This window comes from Papilio polytes, unplaced genomic scaffold, assembly GCF_000836215.1.
Source record: "Papilio polytes unplaced genomic scaffold, Ppol_1.0 DF824135.1, whole genome shotgun sequence".
Taxonomy (NCBI): Eukaryota; Metazoa; Arthropoda; class Insecta; order Lepidoptera; family Papilionidae; genus Papilio; species Papilio polytes.
Genome location: NW_013525069.1, coordinates 1,136,054 through 1,153,034, shown reverse-complemented (window position 1 = coordinate 1,153,034; position 16,981 = coordinate 1,136,054). Strand labels below are relative to the sequence as shown.

The window sequence follows — 16,981 nt, the reverse complement described above, 5'->3', positions numbered from 1 at the left end:
GGGGGGGTTGAGGCTGAGTGCCTCTAAAAAATTACAACAAAATTTTTCCGGTTCATTTTTTGCCGACATATTTATGGACCTCATTCTTGTTTTCATATAGTGCCTGTTATGTGATATTTTTAGAACGTTTATAATAACTATTTCAAAAGAAACTAAATGAAATCGAGGGACGTAAGTGGTTAAGTTTTCATCGGAGATAATTGAGCTTGAACGCATCTTAGACAATTATTCGTACCCTGAACACAGCAACTTTACCTCTCCCCCCACACTTCCCTCGCAATTTAGAACTGCGTTTAATTTCACATAGTTTAAAGTTATAAATCGACTGACGTCAACAACTTTGTCGAGTACTAATTCGGTCTTTTCCTCTAATATCCGAGAATTTAGAAATGCTTAGTTACATTCTAGATTTCATCTGAAAACTTTAACTGAGATTATAACTTAGCATTGGTCACAAACTTGAATTCAAGTGATAAGTATTTTATCACTTTTAACAAAAATAAAGTTAGATTAAAAAATGTTAATTCTGAATTTTACATTTTTTGAGAGCTTTATATCATGCAAAAAATATAGTTTTCATGTTTTATATGTATTGAAATAATTGGTTTTTAACATATTGCTTTTTTAATTGGATGAGGTTCAGTCGAAACCGAATCGATATAAAACTAGACCGAACCAATCGAGAATTGAAAAGAGCTCATCATTTATATCGATTACGTGTCCGCCTTCCGCCACTACAAGTGGTAGCTTTCAAAAGTATCAAGTTATATTCTATTATTATAATACTTTGTTATGCAAATTACATTTAAAATAAGTTGCTGTTATAATCTTCATGTAAATCCTCATATTGACTCATCAAAAGAAAAGCAGTGTAACTTAATGTTTAGGTTTCAAATATAAAAATCACTTAATCGAGTAAAGAAACATGTATTGCGTAATATTTACAGAAAAAAAGACAATGAAAAAAGTTTGACATTTCTTACTTTAAAATTTTATTTCTTTCTTTTCGCAAATGGCATTTAACCTAAAACTATAGAAACTTCTTCGACACTTAACATTAAGTCATAATAGTAAACAATAATAACTATGTAGTAGCAAAGGATAATTTAATAAAAAAAAAGATTCCTTCTTTGCATAGTAATGTAAGTTTCTAGAAAATTAATTATAACTACAATGACTTTATTAACTTGAACAATTTTGCAGAAGATAATATTTAAGTTAAAAGTTGCGAGAGGTTGTTGTTAAGTTGTCCAGTAGAAGCTCAAATCTTAAGTAATCTAAGTTGGGTGCTCGGCAGCGAGCACGTTGTGCGCCGGATGCCGAGTTTGTTCTGTTTAATTGGATTAGTGTAACATTCACTAAACTATTAAATGCTAACTTGCTACGGGCAAGTTTTATTCATATTGCAACGCCGATATTAACACCATTGAAGCGATAATTGTTATACAGAAACATTTTGTAAAAATCCCAAAGTTGTCAAAGATCACATATCATATTGTGGACATACTTGTCTTGTTTGCGGCGGCTTATCCATCTTCTGGAAAGTTCGAAACAAACACGGGTCTGACATGTCGCCAACAAATTAGTGACAAAGTCCCCAACAAATTAGGTTTACTGTTTTTTAGAAGGAGGATGAAATTATAGGCTTACATGTACTACAAATCATAAACAAAAGATAAAATAATATTTTTCTGTAGATCTGTGTATAAAACCACTGTTAACTGTTTGATAAGTCAAGTTCGATAGTTTATACATCTTTATAGTGGTTAAGATAACATTTTACATCGCCAGAGTTTATGTAAACGATTAATGTGTTTTCGACGTCTTATTTACAACTTGTGTGAAGTGCCGTACACAAAGCGATCATTCTGATAATAAGATCCACTATTCACTTACTTAGCTTAGTTTTTTCAGTATCAATTAAAAGTAAAATGTGTAATGAAATATAAGAGTTTATGAAATGTTTAACCGTTGCCCAAGAATCTTTCGCGTAGAGTTAAAAACTGTGTATATTGCCTTCCCTAGTTTTTATGTGAATAACCATATATTTAGAGAAAAAGGTCATTTTAGATTCATTTTCAATCTGTTTGGAAACTTACAGATAACACGATGGCGTATTTCTAGATACAATCGATACCGTTAAAATAAATTTAGAATGTGGTGGGCAGTGGCCGACCACGACGTCGTTTGTTGACCTTTGATAGTTATCCGATTAATTTGATTTTAATAAGTATAATTATGTATGTTCTTGCCCATATTTTTGTTAATAGTAACATTTTCTTTTTACATACGCCAATTGAGAGAAAATTTAAATGTACATTTTTGTTACATTTTATGTTGTAAGAACGTCGTTTAATTACATTATACGGTTTTAATTTTGTGCCGACCCAAGAAAATCCTATTACACGTTATTAATTTAGCAAGGTAACGTGCAAATGTTTTGTCAAGGGATTATTAATTTCATCTAAAAATGAAAATCATTTGTCCTGACCATAGTGTGTTTTTATTTTTTTTAATTAGACAACAAAATAAAATCTTAGATTGCTGACTAAAAATATCGAACAAAAGAAGGTACAAAAATTAAATATAGTCTACAATAATTGTGTCAATTAATTAAATTAGGACCTTAAATAATTATATACCGTGTTTGAAATGTTTCCTTTTTCTCTTACATTTTATATTCGTGGCAAATTGCAGAGGGCAGTTGGGTGTTAATTAATTTATGTACCGTTTGTTCTCGCAGCTACATACACACTCCATGTAAATGTGGTTTAAATTATTTTCATGGAAATTAATTTAATAATTGCAGCTGAAAAGGTATTTTCTTCTTTACAGTACTTATATAAAATGTATTTGAGGACTATAATTCTTTTATCTATAGTTTTATTTCTAATAAGAAAGAAAGAAATCAAAAAAGAAAAGGAATTCATTCGGCATGTGCTGCGGTGTACAGCTAAGCGCCGGTTTTCAAAGAACCCTAAAACAGAACAGGGAGTTACACAAAAGAGAAGAAGGAAAAAAGAACGTACTTAATATTACACTCGGTCACAATTAGAAAACTTGATATAAATCTAAATCTAAGAAAAAATGTAAATAAAAAAAATCAACACAAATAAAAAGACTCTGATCTTACTAAATATACCTAGAAGGACCCCAGAAGGGTCTAAGACTGGTCGGTGCCGCCACCGAAAAAATAGACGTAAGTAAAATAATTTGTTATAAAATGTATCACGAAAGTTTAAATAATTTATACCTAACTTATTTTAAAAAAGTATAATAACACAGTAGAAAAAATTGTTCTACTTATTTTTAAAAAATAAAACTCGCTATCCATTATTCTTTCCTATTAAAAAGTCAAAGTAAACAATTTTATGATGAAATATTAAATTTCAAAGTGGACTAGAGGCTAAAGCGTTTATCTGTAATTAAAAACTAAAGGAACTAAAAAGATTACGAAAAGGTAAAATCAAATGAGCGTATAAAATGTTTGTTGGAGGGTATTTGATAATAAAACTTAGTTTGGAATTCCTTTAAAGAACCCATTTTAGGTGCAAAAAATACATCTCCCAGCGGCAGTGCAGTGCACTACAAAGTGTTGTTTTGCAAAACTTGAGTTAAATGCAAACGAATTTAAGTTGTCAAGTCGAGAGGGAGCCGATATTGTCAAAAGTTTTGCCATCTCGACTGCAAACTACTTTGTAACAAAGTCCATTTATTTTGGTGTTTTCATAAGGTTACAAGATTTAATTTTTATAATTTTGTATTATAGTTTTCAAGATAGTATTAGAAAAAAAGTATTTCAGACAAATTAACATAATTATTCTTTAGGAAAAGTACAAATGAAATATGAAGGTAAACACCATTACATATTATTTATGTCATTCCAAGTCCGACTTCAACGTCGATAACAATTCACTAAATTGACGATATCAAACGGTGGCGACGAAATTGCGGGGCGTTTTAATAAAACGGGTGATGTTAGGGCGCGCGCCAAATGCGTGCTCTTTGCCTTTGTTATTGCCGGGCTGGCAGGCTGGCGGGGAGCCAACGCGCCGGGCACGTAACGACCACGTTTGCGTAACCGACGATAGAAAATCAACGGCACTTAACTTTCATACGCACTACTACAGTGAATTAATAACAATAAAGCCGCTAGTTCAGCTTTAAGACTTCGTTTATGTATTTTTTACATGGTCGATTAAAAAAGAACTAAGTCCTATACATTAAAATTGAAATATTCAGTTAATATTGTTCGCACAACTCGAACAAAACTTGAGAAGAGCATCACACAGATACATGTTTATTAAATTGGACAAAGTATGCACGTCTGAGGCAATCTAACTTTACCAGAGTTTGCGAACGTGTGCGCTGCTGAAGTGTGTTGTGTACGTCCGTTTTTATGTTGAAAGCAACATTGTAGAAAAATAAGTTAGAAAAAGAACATAATATGTTTGAGAGAATGTTAAATTAATAGAAAATATACTTAAACTTACAATAAATTAATTTTAATCAAACGATTCACGTAACCCTTATACTTAGACTGAGGACCAAAATAAAATAACTTCTTACTTAAGTTCGGCAGTCTTAGGAGTTACAAAAAAGTACAAAAAAACAAGTTAGGGTGTTCGCAGTCTCACGAGTGTAGCCGATGCAGTTTTGAGTGTTGTTTTGTCACAGTCGGGCAAACTCGGGTGCGGCGCAGCTGCTCGACTCCCTTCCGAGCAGCTCGCGCTCTCTTCCAGGAAATGAAATGCTTTATGCAAACACAAATGGAACTTTGAATATTTAATACAAATCCCTGTTTGTTTTGTGAGCGGTCAACTCAGAAGGTAGAGTGCAAATGACACTGGAACAACACTCGTATATGACTCGAGCTTTATTACTCAGGGGGAACTTGTCTAACGAACCAGTCTCAAGTAAATGACAACAATATAAAATTGTTACTATAATATCTGGGAGTATTTAGAAATAAGGAAAGAGTCTAAATACTTAACAGAAAGTACAAAGAAACCATTAAACTAAAAAAAAATACATAATAATTCCACGTTTTGAAAATGCTCTTGTAATAATTTCTCCCAACTTGAAAGAAGGCGGTTATATTGAAATAGTGCAAGTTATCTGCTGAGTCTGCCTATTGAGCAATAAATAACCCGAGTACACAATAAGCGTTGCCCCGAGCGCTGTACTAAGCCGCTGTAGCCTTGCGGCCCATAAACTGCTCGCGGTTAAATGTTAAACGACACACTCAACAACCGCCTCCTTTAATATTCAACAAAATGAAATCCAAAATACTTACACCCTTTATTTATTACTACCTAGTTCAAACGTGAATAATATCGTTATTATATTAAGTCGTATGAAATCTGAAATCTTTAAACATATCACAAAATAGTCTACCTTTTGTTAACGTGATGAATGGAGTATATTTCACTATTCTATTGTAATACAAGAAACTTTGTCGTGATTGCAATCTGAATAATATTACTGCTGTCGAACAGTTGTCACCTTTGTGCAGAAATCACCTTTGTAGGAAGGAACTAAACAGTAATACATATTTCATGTGATCTCAGGACAGACCACGAAGCAGTCCCTGTAATGATCGAATTCAGATTGAACTCCGCGGACTTTCCCGCAGCGCTCGAATCTGTTTTAATGTAAGACTTCGAAGATACAACTTGCATTCATTTCAATATATGTTTTTGAATCTAGCTTCGATATAGCTAGGTTGGATGACTTTGTGAACTCAATATGTAAACATTTCACAACTCTGTGTCTTTTGAGTTTTATGCGTTTTGCATCTTTTTTCTGTACTAAAAGATTATTTAACTTTCAGTCATAAAACCAGTGATAGGTAATTAACACAACATTGCAATTCACTTAACTCGTCACAGCATAAGACATTGGCAAAACAAAAAAAGGAAACAAAAAAAATGATTTACAAGACAGACCGTCTATTTCCATATTATTAAACGAGAAGTAAAGTGCGGTGAGCGACGACGACGTAGACCCATGAATAATAACCTCCTGGCTGTCATTACATCGCATTTTCATAAACACGTATCCAAAAATCCCTCAGTAACAAAGAATGTTTTCGACAGCGCACCTGATGCCTTATAAATAAGTCTGATAATAAAAACCTCTGCGCGCGATGCCGAAAAATATATGAATTTGAATAAAAGGAAAACAAAAGTCGCCGCTGTGATCCGATATCGTAACTGGCTTCTCTTTGGATCAAATTCCATTTTACTTTTTTTAAGGAATTCCAAGTAAAAGTTCAAACTACTCCTGGAAAGGACTGAATATGTAGATTTTCAAAACAAAGTAATTCTCATACCACTTTTCTTTGTTAATGGGAAGTAAAGTTTATAAAAAGGGTACTCTCTAGCGAATTACATTATTTTATCTTGACATATATGTATAACAGTTTAATACATAAACTGCGGTGACCTCCTGATGTGCTGAGAGCGGGGCAAGTGCCACTCACTGTATGAACTCCACTATACTTGATGGCAACATCGAGGTATAAATATTTTATTTAAAAGTTAAACTTCACTACAACTTTTAAGTGAAAATGACGATGATCTTATTGCAAACCACCATCACCATTTTTCACAACAATTACCAGAATAAAGAGTCTTCTATCGCCTTCTTACAGACAATGATTTCAAATTAATATGTTGGACAGTTGAAGCGAGTACTGACCTGAGTCCAGGCACGTCATCCACCGGCGTTCCATCGGGCAGCTGCCAGGTGATGGCGGGACTGGGTGAGCCGTGCGCCGCACACGACACGCGCGCGCCCGTACTGTTGGAGAAAGCGAGGCGCGCTGGCGGCTCCAACAGGAACACCGGCCCGTGCTCCTGGCCCTCACCACCTGCAGACGTGTCACAACTTGGTAAGCTTTTTACAAAGTGGGCATCGCTTCAAAAAAGTTGAAATAAGTAGATTTCTATTTAGCTTTAAAGACATTTGTGTTTTTCTTGCAAGAGATGCAAAAAAAATAGAGATTGAAAAGTTTATCACAATTGCACTAAGTGTTAAGAATTTGAAGGTTGCTTCTCATAAGACTCATTTTAGCCAGACGTAGGTTGTCAGAAACTTTGTTGTTTTAATCAGATTTTGTTACAATGTTGTGGACATTAATGCAGCGTACAACAGACACCAAGTCACATTCCTGTACGAATTATAACTTTATATCAGTAAATACAATTTACTTGCTGGTGTTATAGGAACGAAAATTACTCTGCTCGATGTGGATATTGTAATTAGAATGAATCATTGATTTTATTACAAGACTACGATCTAAGATTAAATATCTATTGTTTTTAGAGTTTGATGTTTCTATTTTTTTTATTACAAAGAAACCTCTTCTCGGAACATAAGTCCGCAAGTTACTGCTTAAATATACATTGTACCTTTAATTTTCTTTGCACAAAGTTAAAAGCACCTTAAAACACTTTCAAACAAAGAAGTACACAACTTTTTACAATTTACCCGAGCGGGGGCGCCTCGTAAATTACAACGAGATAACGGACGCTTGTTTTTATTTTGTGAGCAATGTACAATTTTAACATGAAACAGTTTCATAAGTATGTAATCAAGTAATACAAGACATTCTTAAAACACGGAGTTCCTAATTTTATTATGCTTTCCAATAAACAAATCATACTTAATATTTAAGCCTCGTAGAAAATTCACAGCACAAATCTTCATACTCTTTGAGGACGTATTCTATGTGTCTCTCTGCGTCGCGTGTTTTTTTTACCACACACATGGATCAGTAGAATTTTAGCGACTTATGACAATTATATTTTTTTATTTAAAACTCCGAAAACTTAATTGTTAATGACCCTTCTGGGTCTATGTTATAGTCTCTCGCGTCCCAAAGGAAATACACAAATGTTGTATATACAGGTATAATAAGTAGGTACTATGATGTCTGAAGAATCGTTTAAATTAATAGTTATCTGAATTTGGCTTATTTTAAGAAAGGTAAAATCTCTATGGAAACTCGATTTAAAAGTGAAAATTTAATATTCGGTAACATTGAATAAGTCACAAAAGAACAAAGCAGTTCATTTGCAACGGGAACTAATAAAACATAAATAAAAATGGTTACAAAACAAAAGAACATTTGCATGCGCGATAAATGTAAAATGGAATTCAGAAACAAACATACAAAATGAAAAACGGTTTAATGTAAACAATAAAGGATATTTGAATATGACAGGACACGATTTATAGAAATGTGTAATTGTTGTGTGATTTTCGAGATATAAAATTTCGTAACATGATAATTAAAAAAATGAAAAAGTCATTGATGATTCGCTCAATTTCGTTATATTTTTTACTATAAAATGTAACTATTATATTGTTGTTAAATAAATAAGATATTTGCTTTGTACTGCAACTAATTTATAGTGTGTAAAGCGAGCAGATTTACCAAACAGAAGGGAGCAAAGTGATTTAATGCGGTTAGCGTTGCAGAGACAGTCGCGGTAATGTATGCACATATTGAATTACAACTGCGATCGACTGCTGCCAAACGTTCAATATGACTGAATATCAATAACAACGTTATAGAAAAATCAATAATTTAGGAAAATTCTAGATATTATAATTTTGCGTAAATAAATTCGAACACTATGAATATAACAGTAACTTTTAGTTTATTTGAAATGATTACAAACCATATAGGAAAACATTTTTCATCTGTAAACATTTTATTGAATCACTAGTTCCGGAAAAAATGAGTGAAAAAATATTAGATAAAGTACTCTTGGCTACTGCAATAATTCAAAGTTACTTTAAGCTCGTACCAAGATTGCCCTCTATTCCTCTTCTCTTTAAACATCAAGTTACCATGGCGAGTGAAAATTAGTAAGATTTCAGTGTAAACAAATAATATATTTGTTTAATATGTTGACTCTTGACTCGATGCGGATTTTATTTCTATCGTTGAATTCTTCTTTTTCATAAATCAATTAATATTGTCCATTATATTATAATATATTGTGTGGAATGAATGTACATAATATGCGTAATATATCATTAACATAATAACACAGCGCGACGTCGAGGTCGTGTGTTAGCTAATGGTCAATTTACCACAAATGAATGACCACTGAACTAGAACGTCGGCAATTAATTTTACTTGATATCGGACACTGACTGTATCGGCTGTCGGACGGACTAATGACGTCATCATTATAAATGCAACCAAATCTCTTATGTTCACCAAGACGAGGTCCATTTAGAAATTTGATAGTTTTAGGCAGTTATTTGTTTAATTATGTTGCTTTTAAACAGAATTCAAGATAAATAAAACGCAACAAGTACATGTACTTTTATTACACTTCAAAAGTGCCTTAAACTAAAATTGTATACGTATCGCATATATTTTTAACTTTTGACTAACATTCTTAGATTTATCCAAAATGTACGATCCCCAGCTAATGCACATTAATGTTTCCTCGGTTTTCGCATCCATTGTCCCGCAGTCCGGGGTCCGACTGTCCGCAATAAGAACGAAAATACCGCTCTGCCGCCGCCGACACCGCGCCGGCAGCCGCGGTTAAAATCATAAAAATTTGGATAACATAAAATCAAAAGAATGCTTCTATGTCCACTTTACAAAATGAAATATAAAGACTAAAAATATTTAGATAGGCAATTTTCGTATAAAAGACCTTCATGAAAATATTGAATTAAGATATAATTTTTTGACTGCTGTAACTTGCAACCTGACTTTATTCGTTGGTTTGTTATTATTCAAATTAGCAGAACTAAAATATGGAAAAGCAATTTGGTTACAACCTGCTTAAGGGTCACAAATGTCTACGATGTTAAATTTGGAATAATCATAAATAAAGTTAGAAAAATAATACATTCAAATACGAATATAATTCAAATACGACTCATCAAAGTATCCGTGACTTGATAAAGGCAATGTTAATGCTTCATTAGCGGCTGAAGCCGCAACACATCGGCCGGCCTCGTTAGCGCCGCTTCGCCTAAATGTCAGCCAAACAAAATAAAACCGATTACATTCATTAAAACTGACATTTTGGTTTCTATTTGATATTATCTATACTGTTTATTGTATTTGATCGAAATATCTTCTACATTCACACGTATTTTCAACAGATATGTAATCTAAAGTGGGATAAAACCTTTCGTGTTTATCTTAATTTCATTCTTAACCGTATCTAGTTGACTTCATAAAAAACAAAAGAATGGCTTTATTATTTTTTCGACATTCTCTTGTAGAGCGCGCCGGGAACAGACACGACGGCGACGCGGTGTTATTTGCATATAAACAAGAAGCGCGGATGGCAACTTTGTAGAAGTATTTTGGTTAATAAAATGGATATTAATGGTCTCGGTATGTTTTAATAAAGACGTACTTTGTGTTAAACTAAAATCTAATTAACTACGAAAAGTAATAAAACAGCAGAACTAATATTCATTTACATAATATTAAAGTAAATACTTGACTCTAGATTATCTCAGCCGTGTATTTCAGTATAAACATCAGATAACCAGTACTGAATATTTTTTTAATAAACAAGTTGTCCAAATATTTTCACATCAAAAGAGCTGTTGGGGTTTTAACGAAATATCGTTTCAATTAAAATGCAAATAGTCGAGTACATATCAATGGGTTAATTACGTCACTCGGAACATCAACAACAAGCTAATCAAGTCTTTAAAGCAGTAATTGTAACAGAACTTTTGTATCCTATAATTTTATGGTTCGTGAAAAGACTCCCATGACTTCAATTATTTAAATATGTTAACTTCGAATACAAATTGTTTGCATGTACCAGTATAAAATGACACGTACGGGATACTCGACATGTCCGCGCCTCGGATAACTACAATTTGCATTTTAATTGCCAGAGGATCCAATAAAAAACTGGTGTGGCTTTTCCTCTGATATATTTTTTTAATTTAAACACATGTTCACTTTATTTGCAAAATTAAAATATACACAAGCTCTCACTGCTTAAAAAGCATACAAACATTTGAGACTTCATCATGCCGGAATAAACAAAAAATCTAGTAATAAATATAGTCTATGTCAATTAGAGATAGTGCAACTTTCTAATGGAAAAAGATTTTTAAAATCAATAGCGTAGTTTTTCAATTTATATTTACATACAAAATTACAAATTTTTTGTTATTGTTACATTTATAAAAATAAAATTATTTAATTAGATGTCACACCCGTAAAAAAGTAAGAAACATTAAGATATGACACTCTGATACTTCGAAAGTAAGGTGAACAATTTTCTCTGCCTTCCTACGCACTTCGTTCAAACACCTAAGCGAAAATAAACAAGATGAAATAGGAAAAGTGTTAAATCCGGGCTTTGGTTATTATTCTTCAGTAGGAAATATTCAGAAAAGCTGGATCAAGCGTACGCTCGTGTTTTGACACGAAATTGAATAGAGATTTTAGAGACGCCGTCTTTGAGGTTTTTCACAAACCTTTGATCTTTACCGACGAATTAATTTAGACATTTTTGTAAATGGGTACTTAAGGTTTATAAAAAAGAGAAAAGTTTTGAGGAAAAGAAGTAGATATTAATCATGTTTTGTGCAAAAGCTTAACTGCAACAAAATAATTAAATGATTTGCTACAATATATGAAATAGTTGACATACGCAAGTCTTTGTTGGTAACTAGGTAGTATCGGCATAAAGCCATGTGAGTAAGAAAGTATCTCAAATATCAAAAGTTATTATTTATCCATAAAAGACTTAACTCCTTGTATGTTATCAACAAACTAAAGTAAGCTATTCAGATAATAAAGGTTCGAATATACATAAAATTGTCAGAAAGTAAGCAGACTGTGCGAATATTGTATTTAATTTTTCTTCATAAAATTAAATAAAAAGGTATTGAAGCATTTGTATAGAATCAAGAGCATGTAGGTCAATTTACATTTTAATTGACTGGAGTAGCGGGGTAGCAGGGTACGGGGTGCGGAGAGCGGGGTGCGGGGTGCGGGGGTGCGGGCGACGCAAAAATATTCGCTACAATAAATATTCGCCACGTCCCCGCTGAATTGTAGGACATCGTAAACAAACAAATCCGATTCCGTAAATGTGACACGCGAAATGTTATTTATTTGTTTTGTTCTATCAAAAAGTTGCTCGTAAATTAACAACCTTTATATTGGAACACGTGTGTAGGGATCGCTGCGATCATGTTCCCTCATCTCTGACCAAACTATCAACAAAAATCTAAAAGCAAAAGATAACCGAGTCAATACAACTGATATGTTACGAAGGATATTTGTTGCAGGGAATTATAAAAAAAAAACTTAATAAGTACACTTTGTGTTCTTCCAGACTAAGCTATACACCTGTACCAAATTGCATGAAGTTCCATTTAGCTGTTCTGGAGATAAATTCTAACAAACATCCATCCATCTATTTGCTACCAATCATAAAGAGATTCACGATCGATATAAATATATGTATGTACTTAGTATATTTCTATATTTTCGTTAATTCAAACATAACGTACTATAATTTAACACTCGGTAATACAATCAACAGTTAAAATGAGATTTTAACTGTTGATTTATCCCCGGTTCGACTTGAACTTTTTTAATAACGGCGAAGATAAATTATGTTCACCAAATAAATAACATCGAAAAGGCAATAAGTTAGACGCTGACGTCTCACCGCTATCTTATTTATGTAGGAGCGCTGCAGTGGTATTGGGGAATAAGATAGAAGACAGTACAATTAAACTACAATACGTGGAATCACCAGCCAGGTTTGATTTAGGATTGAGGTACTAGTTTTGTCACTGCTAAAATGCTGGTGGCAGCACGATTGTTCGAAGTGGCCGCTACCCTTGAAGATTACTGTGCTTGAAGCTGTATTCTTCATCCTTCAGATTTCATATTGCTACCAGAAGGTATATGCAGGTGTGGTTGTTTTTAATTGAAACTTACCCATAGCAAAGAGGAGGAGGAGGGCGGTCCCGAGCCAGGAGGTCATGTTGTCTACAGCGCAACGCTCGCACGATCACATCCCATACGATTCCCGCATGACATCACACTTGTTTTGTTAACTGGGAACAAAGATATGAATTAAAAAAAAGTCTCTACATAAAATAGAACCTAAAATGTATGTGCAATATAAGTTACTTGGCCATGGAGGCGCGACGAAAAGTTTATCATACATTTGAATGTTTCAATAAATTATTTTAGTAATAAAGCTGGCCAAAATTTTCGCCATTAAAAACAAGAAGTGTTACGCTAGCCAAATCGCTAAAAGACGGTCCACACCCTGTTATTTGCATTCGCTTTACACGGCGACACTCGGGCCACACAGTCGTCATATAAATTCCCAAGTCGTAAAAGAAGCTAGAAGTAATATTAAAGCGCGCCCTTATCCGCGGCGAGTTGGGGTGCCATTTATCAGCGCGGCGCCGGCCGGGACACTCCTCTCACAGTTTTATGTTCTGCCAGATTCACATCTTAGGACCGATTTTAATTGCTTTTCGTCGAATAAAGTTGCGGTATCGTCTTGACCTACTTTTCTGGTATTCAAAGAGGTTCATCTTAAGATTACGAAACTCGTAAATTAGCAAAGACTTAATGCTTCAATTTGGAAATTTATTGTACAACTAGCGTTCGCCTGCGACTTTGTCAGCACAGAAACACACGAACTACCTCCTCATCTAAGTACCCTTAGAAATCGTTTCAAAGATTATACAAATCAAATACGACCTTGCAGACACACATACAATGATTTCTAAAATTATTTTTCATAAATTAAATTATACGAAATATTATTTTTTTCCATGTCATACTTATAGAAAATGTAATTACACATTGCCATGGAACAGATTCTTAAAAAACAGCTAATTTATTAATTAGTGAGATGAAACTAATTAAAAGATGAGGTAACCGAGTGTCAGCAGCTGAAGCTGGCTGTGCAGAGATTACGCCGCGAAATGTGAAAGCTTGTATTTTTAATTTCCTTTTCCCGACTTAAGTAAATCTTGTTCTAATTAATTTAACATTTCCAACTTTAAACTTTGTACAAGTATATCTGTGTTATTAATTTAACTTAAGCTAATATTCTAGAAAGTGTCACTATACAGTAAAGCAGATTAAAGCCATAATTGCAACTCAAATCTGAAGAATAAACACCCTAGGCATCGTGTCTAGTAGAAATCAGATACTGGTAGATAGAGCTGCAAATAAACTAATAGAGTACATTATTCTTATTATAAAGTGCATGGAAGTTATAGTATAAGTAAAAATAATAGATATTGCGAGGTGACGCTTGTCTCTATCCCCGACACAGCCACAAATCCCGGCGACCCAATAGAATATTCCTCGCGCTAATTAGTCAGTCCGCAACTCCTGACTCCCGAGACCAAAGACCATTGTTGAAGCAAGATCGTTCATTCAACACTAAGCACTCCATTCAACTCTTTATATAACTTTATAATCCTTTTTACTAACTTAAAGCTACTTAATCCTTTTTAAATAATAATTAAATCACAAAGATGGTGTTTAGGTTTTAAATAAAAAAATCACTTTTAAATCGAGCAAAGAAACATGTATTGCATAATATTTACAGAAAAAAGACAATGAAAAAAGTTTGACATTTCTCACTTTAAAATTTGATTTCTTCTTTTTAGCAAATGGCATTTAACCTAAAACTATAGAAACTTCTTAGACAGATGGCGCACTGGAATATTATAATTTAGATGTGACAGTATAGTTTCGAGGAAGTCATAAAATAGCCTGCCCTTGATAAACAGGAAATACAGCTTCCATTTATCTCTAAAGTTCGTAACGAAAGGAAAATAATCCGAAGACGGAGAAAATTGAAAGCTTTTTTCTGTTATTTACTTTAGAATTGCTTCTGTTTACAACGTTAAAGCAAAAGGTGACATAATTGAATAGAATCTACATTTACGTTGTTTACAAAACAAGTCTAAAAGCTTTTGCTAAAGCCAAATGTAATAGATACTTGTTTTTGTACAGGACTTAATTTTAGATTGATCTTTGTTTAAATTATCTTTATTTCGAGATACGATTTAAAAGTTTAATTCAGTGAAATAGCATATTTCATTAGCCGCTCCGCTGCAAGAATCACTTCAAAGAGCTGGAACGGATGCCATCCCTACTCAATGTTTCAACTCCGCGACAAAATTACCACAATACACCCTGCCTCTTAAAGGTCTAGTCTGTCTGAAAACTTTATCATTTCATTGACAATTCTATCTAGAAATTTTTAACTTTATCCCTTTGTGCTAAGAGTGATATTCGATTGCAGCTAGTTATGAAAATACATCATTACGCAAGCTTTTTGAATCAATTATGCAGCGGTGTAACGAGACGCGATAAAGAGCCACTCGCGCCTCATTCACAGAACTACAAATGTAAGTGTATACAATACAGATAATTTATAAATTTTAAATAAAAACTTTATTTGCAACTTTTAGTATTCAAGTATCTATCTGTACTCAGATTTACATGTTAAAAACAGTTAACTAATTCTTATTTTACTATGTGAGCTCAATATTTATATAGTTTTTTAGGCATATGAAATAGGTAATAAGGTCGTAAGTCGGATATAAGTTACATTACTTAACTCAAAGTAGAATGCAGAGAGAGGACATGGAGTTAGAACTTAACTCCTTAAATAACACCTCTACTAATCGTAGAACCTTTCAAGCGTGTGATGACATCTGTCAAGCAAATTGTTGTTATTGATTATAAGTAAAATAGTATATAACACTAGCTGTCACCCCCGACTCCGTCCGCACGGAATTAAAAATATTTAATCAAGTAGCCAATGTGCTCTCCCAGAATATGTTCAGAACCTTTGAGCCGTTTTAAAAATAGGTAGTAACAAACTATCACCCAATAACAATTCATCCAAACTATCGCATTTTATAAGAGTAAAACTTAAGATAAAGGAAATAGTAAGAAGAAAGATAATAAAGAATCTATCCTTCAGTATTAAACAAAAAGTGACACATTATTAATCCTTGGCTTAATTTCTTTCTCTATTTATAAAAAACTAGTTTTCGCCCGCTACTCCGTCCGCGTGGAATAAATAAAAACATAAGTAAGTATCTAGTAGTCGTTCTAAGTAATACTTTCAGACTGTCCTTGTCAGACATCTATGCCAAATTTCATCTAGATCCGTTCAGCAATTTAAGCTACAAACTGTAACAAACATTCATCTAAACTCTCGCATTTATAGAGTATTAGTAAGTGGTTAATTTATAATTGTTTAAAAATACCGAGCGACAATTTCAAAAATAAATTTGTGTCATCGTTTCGCCGTACGAGCGGATCAACATTCATTTAATATCAGCTGACCGATGGCAGGTTCAACCTCACTTTGTCATCTCCGTTCAGATGTCGGTGGCTTCTTTCTCCCGAGGTGGTGCGACGTAACCGTAGCGGAATATTAATTAATGGCCACTCCAAGGAACTTTAACCCTACGAGTTACAGACCGACCCTTAATTACTACGTACCTAGCGTTTTTCAACTGCGTTTCTTTCACACTGTGTGTAGCACCGGTTTGCGGGAAAGGGATGGATGTGTGGCGCGGCGAGCGTGCGGGCGACCGCCGGCCGTTGTGTCGCGAGCCTGACTAAATCTGTGCCGATCTCCGCCAGGTCAGGTCAGCATAGGGCCGCGGCCACAATGCTATATTAAGAATAATAAATTAAGTAATGTTTCAGTAACATGCCCTATTCTTAGTCAATTTGGACTATACGTATGCGTATACGTGTATGCAACTTGACATATCTTATTTATATAGGCATCTCAGATTTAAATGTTCTGTAGATAAAGCTCTATTTGTAAAAGTGTACGTCTATAATTCCAAATACATACATACAAAGTTGACAATAACATTATAAATTGCTTAAAAAATGTTTAACATCTTCATACAAGTTTATGCTAGATAAGCATTAAGAATT

General features: G+C 33.6%; 1 protein-coding gene across 1 annotated transcript in view; it reads right to left on the bottom strand.

Annotated features, from left to right (window-relative positions):
* LOC106099362 (Down syndrome cell adhesion molecule-like protein Dscam2) overlaps positions 1–16,630 on the bottom strand; it is a 72,741-nt gene extending 56,111 nt beyond the window's left edge. Inside the window, exons 1-3 of the mRNA XM_013277887.1 lie at positions 16,532–16,630; positions 12,974–13,092; positions 6,703–6,874 (exon numbers count right to left, since the gene is read on the bottom strand). Of these exons, the coding sequence (XP_013133341.1) occupies positions 6,703–6,874; positions 12,974–13,019 (218 nt within the window). The 5' untranslated portion in view covers positions 13,020–13,092; positions 16,532–16,630. The remainder of the gene's footprint in view (positions 1–6,702; positions 6,875–12,973; positions 13,093–16,531) is intronic.
* Between the last annotated feature and the right edge of the window lie 351 nt (positions 16,631–16,981).